Source organism: Schistocerca americana, chromosome 1, assembly GCF_021461395.2.
Source record: "Schistocerca americana isolate TAMUIC-IGC-003095 chromosome 1, iqSchAmer2.1, whole genome shotgun sequence".
NCBI lineage: Eukaryota > Metazoa > Arthropoda > Insecta > Orthoptera > Acrididae > Schistocerca > Schistocerca americana.
In genome coordinates this window covers 601,829,539-601,841,477 of record NC_060119.1, presented here as the reverse complement: position 1 = coordinate 601,841,477, position 11,939 = coordinate 601,829,539, and the positions used below count along the sequence as shown (strand labels likewise).

Genomic DNA, 11,939 nt, shown 5'->3' with positions numbered 1-11,939 from the left:
AGACGTTACACTGGGGAGAGTACAACTGGGTCTCAATACATCGTCCACAGAAGACGCCTAACGATGGGCCTCCGCAGCCAACGACTCAAGCATGTGCCAATGTTCACACCACGACATTGACAACTACGACTGAAATGGGCAAGTGGCCATTGGCACTGGACGCTGGCGCATTGGCAGAGCGTTGCATGGTCTTCCGAATCCAGATACCTTCTTCATCATGCCGTCGTCTTCCAGGGGAACAGCTCCTTGACATCTGAACTGAGAGAGGGAGACAAGCTGTCGGCGGCTCCATTATGCTCTAGGAAGCGTTCACGTGGGCGTCAGTTGGTCCAGCGGAGTTGGTACATGGCACAATGACGGCCGGGGAGTATTGTAAACTGGTTGCAGGCCACGTACACCCCTTCGTGATGATCATCTTTCCCGACGGTAGTGGCGTTTTTCAGCAACCTAATGCGCCGTGCGATTGGGCCAGGAGTGTGACGGAGCGATTCTAGGAACACGTTGACGCGTTCCATTTGATGTGTTGGCCCCCCAGCTCACCAGATCTGATCTCGATCGAACACATCCGGTATGTGATTGAACATGGCGTCAGAGCTCATCGCTCTCTTCCTGGAATTTACGGGAATTATCTGTGTGTGCAGATGTAGTGCCAGCTCTCTCCGGCGACCTATCAAGGTCTCATTCTTCCATGCCACAACGCGTTGCCGCTGTTATCCGTGCCAAAAATGGACATATCGGCTGTTAGGTAGGTAGCCATAATGATCTGGCTGATCAGTGCATGTTATCTTTACTGTTTGTATCCTATCTGCTTGGTATAATCTGAACTTGTCATTAACTGCGCCTCTCATTCCCGATGCTTCTACGTTATTCAGTCTTTTGGGCTGCGGTATGAAAAGCCTGAAGGTAAACAAGGCGGTGACGAGTAGCGCGGGGAACACTAGGCTCGGCCGTGTAAGTGCAAGCAACAGAGCGCGCGGCGCGTTGTGTTATCTCCGAAAGCCGTGACGTCAGGGCACAACGTGCAGGCCGCTCATCCGGGTGCGGGCGGCGGTATTTAGCCGCGGCCGCTGGGGGCGCATCGCACTGTCGCAGCCATGGCAGCCGTGTCTGCGGTGCTCAGCGCCTCGCTGGCTCTGCTCGCCGCTTTCAGCAGCGCGCACGCCGGCCAGAAGTTCAACTACACCACCAGGTACATATAGGTTACGGCTCCACACAATCACTACATTTACGGATTCCATGAACTGACTTCCATGCTCCATTTTGATTGCCCGTACAAACTCTCCAGTAGCGCGTGTCTGTTTACTTTCATATCAGCGTCTTTTAAGACACTTGTTCAATTATTTTTCTGACGATTCGCCCGCACTGCTGGCTGCATTGCAGGCGGCCCACAATAGAGTGTGACTCTTTGACAACTCCAGCCACTTGTTCTCGTGAAATGACAGAAAAATCATTCAACCAATATCCGGCGAAGATGCTGATACAAGAGCTCCACACTTAACGATCAAACACCTAAAGCGATCCATACCTAAAGACTGTAAAGCTGTACAGGTCACACCAATACTCAAAAAACGAAATAGGAACACTACCCTTAATTACGGACGCAAATGACTGACGTATATTTATAGTAGGATTTTGGAAAATATGTTGTGTTCCAATTACCTCGAAAAAATCGAGCTATTGATACGTAGCACGGAATCAGGAGATACCGTTCTTGTGAAACACGACTATTTCCTTATTCTTCCCTAGTGCCATATGAAGAGTATCTCAAAGAGATACTTCAAAATTTCCAGGAGGCTTTTAACATCGTTTCTCGCAAGCAGCTTCTAATCAAAATGCTTGACAATGGCATATCGTTTCTTTTATGCGACAGGATTCCTGATTTCCTCTCAGAAAGTTCGCAGTAAGCAATAACTGACGGGTATTGCGGGAGGTAGTATCTCTGTAATGACTGACTAGAGAAACCAAACAGCCATCTTAAACTGTTTGCAGATGATGCGTGTCAGTTAACGCCTAGTCAAGTAATCGGATGATCAAAACAAATTTAAAATAGTCGTGACATCTGTATGTGCGAAAACTGTCAATTCTCTCTGACGAGGGAAAAGCGTAACGTCATCCACATTAGTACTGAAAGAAATCAGTTAAATTACGGTTCTTGTACATATTGTGTACTACCCGTCTTTCCCTACAGGTTACTCCTGTTTTTCACGAAATTTCGAACATCTTACACCATTCTACAATCATCGAATGGTTTGTCCAGGACGACGAATTCTATGTGTGTCTTCATTTTTCTTCAGCCGTTCTTCCGTTATCGACCGCACCTTTAGAATTACTTCAATGTGGCTTCATCGTTCCTAAAGTCAAAATAATTTTTTCCACTTTTGTGCGTATTATTGTCAGCAGCTTGGATGCATTGTGGATAACCTGAGTTTTCGATAGTTCTCACACTTATCTGACCTAGCTATATCGAATTTGTGTGGAAAATTATTCCCCGAAAGTCGGATCTCATATCGCCAGTCTGTTATATTATACATACCAATTCGAGTCATCGCTTGATGTTCACTTCCCCTGATGATTTTAGAAAATCCGGCGGAATGTTGTCAGCCCCTTCTGCTTTATTTGATTTCAAGTCTTCCAACGTTCTTCTGATTCTGGCTCTAATACTGGATGTCGTATGCCTGCGACATCGACTCCAGCAACCATTTTACCTTGGCTTCCCAGCACTTCAACACTTCGAGTGCTGTATAATATATATAAAGTATGTGGAAGAAATTGTCAATTCTTTATTTACAGTGGAATATTCTCTATTATTTTAAAACTACGAATTACATCTTGTGTGGACGGGTAAGCTACACTTCGTCGGTCATGCGCCATATTGTAGTATAAAACGGAACAAGTCTTATGCCATGGGACATACGATATTTGCGTATCAAATTAAATTCATTAATGTCTTCGGAATTTTACCATCCTGGCAAATTTAAATTTGTGTTAGACTGCAGTAGTGTTTTTATAACATTTCTACTTCGTGTCACTTTCTTATAACTGATGTGTAGTGTAATAACAATGTAACAAGTAGCCTATTAAATACGGCACTGACAAGATTTCCAAATTTGGAAAAATCTTAGTTTTCTGGAATAAATTTTTTAATTTCAGATATAGAATGCAGCCCACAAAAAGCGAATTCTATCTTCTCAGAATGGAATAAGAAAATATATTAAACTTCTTACATTGGGCTGGCTAGAAGTCAAATTCTAAAATGTGTTCCCAGGTAAAACTATCTCTTGTAGTGATTCTACTATCCTACACTTTCCTGGACACCAAAGCATTTGCTGTGTCGTAGGCCACATTCAGGAGAATGTAACGTGTCATCCTTGCCAAATTATCATTCCTGCGTCTACACCCACATCTTTACCTGGATTAAAATTCGAAACGACTCATGGCATAAGTAAGTACATGGTTTCAATATTTATTCATGCAACTTAATCCACAGCCACGGAGCTCAGCCGCCATTAACAAGGACAATTTAACAAATTGTGCTTAGTTCCGTTATGTGGTTTCTTTGTGGAGTGAGAAGACAGCAATGAATTACACAGATGCCTGTAAGCAGACGTTGTTCTCACACTCCAGAACTTCAGTACACGCCGTAACATAACCTACCCTTTGCCACACATTAAAAATGTGTCTACAACTTTTTGTAGTGTAGCCCACACATTATACATCAAAATATTTCTGCTTGTGCTGAAGCCGGACGTGGGATAATGTTTAAAGGTGGAGACTCAGAAACTAAGATTTCCTCAGCTTTTCAAGCTATAGTATGCAACCCGATGACAATTTGTAATGACAAATGAATGTGTTTTTAAATCAAACAGCCCATTCGTAACAGAAAGCACATGAGCTCAACTTCTGTGTAACCCGAAATTATAAAAAATACCATCTTGAATCTGTTGTCACACTGTGTGTAAGTTTATAACCATCGCTCACCCTCAGAATCATTGCTTTCGGATCTGCTTGACCTTTCGAGAATATTTACAATTAAAATGTAAATATACAGTATATTTATGAACGCTATCTTGTAAAGTAAAGGTATGCAGGTAAGTGCTCGCTCAGGATCGCTTGATATTAGGGCGATGAATCATTTTTATTTGTTTTCATCGTCAGTACCGAAGCGAAACATTCGTAACAACATCGAAATCTTTTTTATACTTTTGCAGTAGTTTCTATAAAAAATGGCTCTGAGCACTATGGGACTCAACTGCTGTGGTCATAAGTCCCCTAGAACTTAGAACTACTTAAACCTAACGACATCACACACATCCATGCCCGAGGCAGGATTCGAACCTGCGACCGTAGCGGTCGTGCGGTTCCAGACTGTAGCGCCTTTAACCGCTCGGCCACTCCGGCCGGCTAGTTTCTATAGTCCTTAGCTCTTTTTTGAGCTTCTGTCTGTATCGGTGTTCCACCACTAGGCCTCGATTATTGTGTAGAGTCATCGAGTCCAGCAACAGGTAGTGCGTTATTGTCTGTGCCGATGCTTCTTGTCTTTCTGCCGCCAGTACTGATGTTTACACTAGGTCGGGTACACTTTACGGAAGCTGGTACTGTCACTTGATTGTTTTAAGCTGCTTTGAATACAGATTTCCTTCTCCTATTAATGGTCATGCCTTCATGTATTGTTACTATACAAAATTTTCTTTTTAGCGTCAGTCAGTCCTCGTTATTAGCAAGGAAGGCTTCTTTCTATACTATATATAAGTGTGTCCACAGTAAAACAGTAGCATGGAGGTAAAATTTTGCAGTCTGTCTCGTCGCATCCGAGTTTTGGTGATACGAGGCCTGCACCGTCAATGCGATGTAACCACAAGGCTTCGTTGGCTATTCTTTCCGGAGGAACTCCGCCGGCGGTCTTCTACAGGGAAACACGCTGCTAGCCCTAAGGCACTCATACTTCTGTTACAAGGCTTTGGCTCCGTCACTCTTCAGCTGAACGCACACACCTTCCTCTTTTCCCTTACGACCAGGCCTTAGAAACATGTAGTACTGACCCCCCGTCTTCACAATCTCAGTCTCCTGAAGTGAAAAAAAGCCCTAGGGTAAGGTGACCGGTTTTGCATTATGACACTAGAATATGACTCCGGATCTTGTAGTTTGACTTGGAGGCGCCACTATTTTGGTGTCATTCTATTTCTTCATTCCTTCTTATCATACGTACAATCTTCAATAATCTATGATAACTACTATAATACAGGGTGATTCAAAAAGAATACCAAAACTTTAAAAATGTGTATTTAATGAAAGAAACATAATATAACCTTCTGTTATACATCATTACAAAGAGTATTTAAAAAGGTTTTTTTTTCACTCAAAAACAGATTCAGAGATGTTCAAAATGGCCCCCTCCAGACACACGAGCAATATCAACCCGATACTCCAACTCGTTCCACACTCTCTGTAGCATATCAGGCGTAACAGTTTGGATAGCTGTTGTTATTTCTCGTTTCAAATCTTCAATGGTGGCTGGAGAGGTGGCCGAAACACCATATCCTTAACATATCCCCATAAGAAAAAATCGCAGGGGGTAAGATCAGGGCTTCTTGGAGGCCAGTGATGAAGTGCTCTGTCACGGGCTTCCTGGCGGCCGATCCATCGCCTCGGGTAGTTGACGTTCAGGTAGTTACGGACAGATAAGTGGCAATGTGGTGGCGCTCCATCCTGCTGAAATATGAATTGTTGTGCTTCTTGTTGGAGCTGAGGGAACAGCCAATTCTCTAACATCTCCAGATACTGTAGTCCAGTTACAGTAGCACCTTCGAAGAAAAAGGGACCAAAAACTTTATTGGCTGAAATGGCGAACAAATGTACAACTAAATGAAACTTTATAGCTCCCTTAATTCGCCGACAGATAGTGCTTAGCTCTGCCTTTTGTCGTTGCAGAGTTTTAAATTCCTAAAGTTGTGGTATTCTTTTTGAATCACCCTGTATTTGCTGATCTCTGCATTGTTTTTTGGTCGACTGGCCCCAATGTTGAATGCTAACCCTTTCTGTAAATATTAGCATACATCTGACTACGTTGTTTTGTCACCTGCCTCAGTTTTTATACATTCTTTTCATATTTTGCCGTTGATTGTTGATTTTGAGAGGGGACCAAACAGAGAAGTCATCGCGCCCATTGGGTTAGGGAAGGATGGAGAAGGAAGTCGGCCGTGCCCTTTCAAAGCAACCATACCTCATTTGCCTGAAACGATTTAGGGAAATCATGGAAAACCTAAATCAGAGTTTGAACTGTCGTCCTCCCGAATACGAGTCCAGTATGACAACCAATGCGCCACTTCGCTCGATTATCTCGACGTGTGTAGCATTCCTCGGTCAGTTGCACATTTGTTCATTAAACTTAGAATATCTTTCTGTTGCATACTGTTCTGGCGTAACTACAAGCGCCGGAACAAAGAAGAAGAACGCAAGACCAGAGAAGGAGGTGAGACGACGTCGGCCAATAGCCCGCTGACAAGAAGAAGCAGCAACTGGCCGAAGTGATTGTAAGGGCCGCTCCTGCCAGACTCGGCCGAACGTTAGTAGACAGTATTCGCAGAGTAGCAGCACGGCCTAATAGATAGGGCTACTAGAACATTTATATATGACCCGTGGTCTAGGGATAGCGTCTTTGATTCATAATCAAAACGTCTTCGGTCCCGGGTTCGATCCCCGCCACTGCCAAATTTGGATAAATAATCAGCATTGGTGGCCGAAGACTTCCGGCGTAAGGAGTCAGCCTCATTCTCCCAACGGCCTTGTCAAAGAGGGCGGAGGAGCGGATAGAGGTTCAGGGCACTCTCTTGTCCTAGGGGTGGGAAATTGCCCATAAAAGCGGAAGAATCAGCAATGATCAACGACATGAGGACGCAGAAGGCAATGGAAACCACCGCATTAAAGACACGTAACGTGTATCCACAGGACATGTGGCCTGTATTTCAAGAAGTGTCATGATGATCTCTCTATTGGCAAAAGATTCCGGAATGGTCCCCCATTCGGATCTCCGGGAGGGGACTGCCAAGGGGGAGGTTACCATGAGAAAAAGATTGGATAATCAACGAAAGGATAACGTTCTACGAGTCGGGGCGTGGAATGTCAGAAACTTGAACGTGGTAGGAAAACTAGAAAATCTGAAAAGGGAAATGCAAAGGCTCAATCTAGATATAGTAGGGGTCAGTGAAGTTAAGTGGAAGGAAGACAAGGATTTCTGGTCAGATGAGTATCGGGTAATATCAACAGCAGCAGAAAATGGTATAACAGGTGTAGGATTCGTTATGAATAGGAAGGTAGGGTGTGTTACTGTGAACAGTTCAGTGACCGGGTTGTTCTAATCAGAATCGACAGCAGACCAACACCGACAACGATAGTTCGGGTATACATGCCGACGTCGCAAGCTGAAGATGAACAGATAGAGAAACTGTATGAGGATATTCAAAGGGTAATGCAGTATGTAAAGGGGGACGAAAATCTAATAGACATGGGCGACTCGAAGAAGAAGAAAAGGTTACAGGAGAATATGGGCTTGGGACAAGGAATGAAAGAGGAGAAACACTAATTGAGTTCTGTAACAAGTTTCAGCTAGTAATAGCGAATACCCTGTTCAAGAATCACAAGAGGAGCGGGTATACTTGGAAAAGGCCGGGAGATACGGGAAGATTTCAATTAGATTACATCATGGTCAGACAGAGATTCCGAAATCAGATACTGGATTGTACGGCGTACCAAGGAGCAGATATAGACTCAGATCACAATATTGTAGTGATGAAGAGTAGGCTGAAGTTCAAGACATTAGTCAGGAAGAATCAATACGCAAAGAAGTGGGATACGGAAGTACTAAAGAATGACGAGATACGTTTGAAGTTCTCTAACGCTATAGATACAGCATTAAGGAATAGCGCAGTAGGCAGTACAGTTGAAGAGGAATGGACATCTCTAAAAAGGGCCATCACAGAAGTTGGGAAGGAAAACATAGGTACAAAGAAGGTAGCTTCGAAGAAACCTCGGGTAACAGAAGAAATACTTCAGTTGATTGATGAAAGGAGGAAGTACAAACATGTTCCGGGAAAATCAGGAATACAGGAATACAAGTCGCTGAGGAATGAAATAAATAGGAAGTGCAGGGAAGCTAAGACGAAATGGCTGCAGGAAAAATGTGAAGACATCGAAAAAGATATGATTGTCGGAAGGACAGACTCAGCATACAGGAAAGTCAAAACAACCTTTGGTGACATTAAAAGCAACGGTGGTAACATTAAGAGTGCAACAGGAATTCCACTGTTAAATGCAGAGGAGAGAGCAGATAGGTGGAAAGAATACATTGAAAGCCTCTATGAGGGTGAAAATTTGTCTGGTGTGATAGAAGAAGAAACAGGAGTCGATTTAGAAGAGATAGGGGATCCAGTATTAGAATCGGAATTTAAAAAAGCTTTGGAGGACTTACGGTCAAATATGGCAGAAGGGATAGATAACATTCCATCAGAATTTCTAAAATCATTGGGGGAAGTGGTAACAAAACGACTATTCACATTGGTGTGTGGAATATATGAGACTGGCTATATACAATATGACTTTCGGAAAAGCATCATCCACACAATTCCGAAGACGGCAAGAGCTGACAAGTGCGAGAATTATCGCACAATCAGCTTAACAGCTCATGCATCGAAGCTGCTTACAAGAATAATATACAGAAGAATGGAAAAGAAAATTGAGAATGCGCTAGGTGACGATCAGTTTGGCTTTATGAAAAGTAAAGGGACGAGAGAGGCAATTCTGACGTTACGGCTAATAATGGAAGCAAGGCTAAAGAAAAATCAAGACACTTTCATAGGATTTGTCGACCTGGAAAAAGCGTTCGACAATATAAAATGGTGCAAGCTGTTCGAAATTCTGAAAAAAGTAGGGATAAGCTATAGGGAGAGACGGTCATATAGAATATGTACAACAACCAAGAGGGAATAATAAGAGTGGACGATCATGAACGAAGTGCTCGTATTAAGAAGGGTGTAAGACAAGGCTGTAGCCTTTCGCCCCTACTCTTCAATCTGTACATCGAGGAAGCAATGATGGAAATAAAAGAAAGGTTCAGGAGTGGAATTAAAATACAAGGTGAAAGGATATCAATGATACGATTCGCTGATGACATTGCTATCCTGAGTGAAAGAGTTAAATGATCTGCTGAACGGAATGAACAGTCTAATGAGTACACAGTATGGTTTGAGAGTAAATCGGAGAAAGACGAAGGTAATGAGAAGTAGTAGAAATGAGAACAGCGAGGAACTTAACATCAGGATTGATGGTCACGAAGTCAATTAAGTTAAGGAGTTCTGCTACCTAGGCAGTAAAATAACCAATGACGGGCGGAGCAAGGAGGACATCAAAAGCAGACTCGCTATGACAAAAAAGGCATTTCTGGCCAAGAGAAGTCTACTAATATCAAATACCGGCCTTAATTTGACGAAGAAATTTCTGAGGATGTACGTCTGGAGTACGGCATAGTATGGTAGTGAAACATGGACTGTGGGAAAACCGGAACAGAAGAGAATCGAAGCATTTGAGATGTGGTGCTATAGACGAATGTTGAAAATTAGTTGGACTGATAAGGTAAGGAATGAGGAGGTTCTACGCAGAATCGGACAGGAAAGGAATATGTGCAAAACACTGATAAGGAGAGGGGACAGGATGATAGGACATCTGCTAAGACATGAGGGAATGACTTCCACGGTACTAGAGGGAGCTGTAGAGGGCAAAAACTGTAGAGGAAGACAGAGATTGGAATACGTCAAGCAAATAATTGAGGACGTAGGTTGCAAGTGCTACTCTGAGATGAAGAGGTTAGCAAAGGAAAGGAATTCGTGGCGGGCCGCATCAAACCAGTCAGTAGACTGATGACAAAAAAAAAAAAAACATTTATTAGTGATCCACAAACTGTGTGTCAAACGTGCATGAACATGATATATAGCAGAGGACTCGGATTTATGTTGCGTGTCGCCCATCGCTTGCGACACCATTGTTATTTCAAAGTTAATAATGGTCAATCTGCTGTATTGAAATAAAACTACTAATATTATTTGCTTGAACTGTTGTATAGCATTCCGAGAACGCAACATTCCCTAAGCACCCTATACGTAACATGTGGGCAGGACCCCCATACATACAATGACCATCATAACTTTGAACTACTGAAGTTAAAAACGAAGAAATTGGCACACGTTGGCGTCCGCGGTAGCCGAGCGTTTCTAGGCGCTTCAGTCCGGAACCGCGCGACTGCTACGGACGCAGGTTCGAATCCTGCCTCGGGCTTGGATGTGTTTGATGTCCTTAGGTTAGTTAGGCTTCAGTAGTTCTAAGTTCTATGGGGCTGATGACCTCAGATGTTCAGTCACATAGTGCTCAGAGTGATTTGAACTATTTGGCACACATTATAGATCCACCTAACATCATCACAGAAATGAAATTAAAAGAGTTGAATAACAATAAATACAGTTATAATATGTAACTGCATAATATGTTTACCATTCGTAATCTCTGTAAACTGAAGAAGTTGACAGCCATACCTCATTACTTGGAACGAACCCAGCTTTCCTGTAGAACGTATCAGGGAAACAGGAAGAAGTAATACTCAGAGTCTCCATTACAAAGATAACATAATTCTCTTATACGCTCTGTTCATTTTACTATCAATCTCAGTTGAAAGAACCCATGGTATTCCGGTAGAGAGTAAGGATTTACCTAGAGGAATGTGTTTAACTTCTATACAGAATGGACGTCTGATTAATGTGTAACAATCCGGCACAACTAGGCACCTCAGGATCACACGTGGCTCATTTTTTATGTCCCTACACTGACACATGCTACAAACGTGGCCACCCTGCAATATGCCGTTCTTCTTCTCATCTTAGGTGGCAGAAAGTGGCAAAATGTGGGAGTGGGTCTTTTTTCCAGCTCAGCTAATTGAGTGTAAAAAAAAAATAGCGGTGGAGCTCTTCCTTCCAGCGTGTTCGAGGTGTGGCTCTTCTTTTCAGCTCGGGCAGGTGTGCTTCACTCACAATTATGACACAGTCGCACATCATCCAACAAAATTGTCCCAAAAATGGTGGTACCACAGGCGTGGTCTCTTCTACTTACCTCACAAGGCCACTACAGCTTTGGTCCCCTCCACCTACCTGGCAGCAGTAGCCAGTGCGGATCTCCTGTGCTCCACCTAGCTGGCCACCTGGCGGCTCTGCTCACTCCAAACACGGGCACAGTCGATAGAGATCTCTCAGTCCGTGTACTTCGCTAGTGGATGATGCCTGCTCCGTCACTGATGCCCTTCTCAGGTAGTGTCGATGCCTCTGCCCCAGCATAAAGGAAAACGGTTGAAATGGCTCTGAGCACTATGGAACTTAACTTCTGAGGTCATCAGTCGCCTGGAACGTAGAACTACATAAACCTAAGTAACCTAAGGACATCACACACATCCATGCCCGAGGCAGGATTCGAACCTGCAACCGTAGCGGTCGCGTGGTTCCAGACTGTAGCGCCTAGAACCGCTCGGTCACTCCGGTAGGCGCCCCAACATAATAGCTCATAAATCATGTACTACAAGTTCATATTAACCACCGATTCCGCCATTATAACTGAATTACTTCGATCTTCTACAATTTATTATGTAGCTTCAGTGCTCTTGAAACAAGTACAGGAACGCTCCATAGTAGATGGGAGAGAGGATGCGAGTATGGGAGACGAATGGGTATGGGAAACTTGGAGGGAGAGGGGCTAAGGTGACCTTTAGGGGGATGGGTAGCGTGAACATAAATTGTGACCTTGAAGGGGGGTGGGAAATCGGACTAGCGTGATACTGACAGCGTCAGGTCACCTTGAACTGTCCTGAAAACTACCTTCAACTTCCACTCACGTTTGATGCTCGCTGTTTC

The 11,939-nt window shown here is 43.6% G+C and overlaps 1 protein-coding gene across 1 annotated transcript in view; it reads left to right on the top strand.

The window, feature by feature from the left end:
* The first annotated feature begins 1,094 nt into the window (after nt 1-1,094).
* Nucleotides 1,095-11,939, top strand: part of LOC124580703 — a 30,932-nt gene continuing 20,087 nt past the window's right edge. Inside the window, exon 1 of the mRNA XM_047131282.1 lies at nt 1,095-1,189. Within this exon, the coding sequence (XP_046987238.1) occupies nt 1,095-1,189 (95 nt within the window). The remainder of the gene's footprint in view (nt 1,190-11,939) is intronic.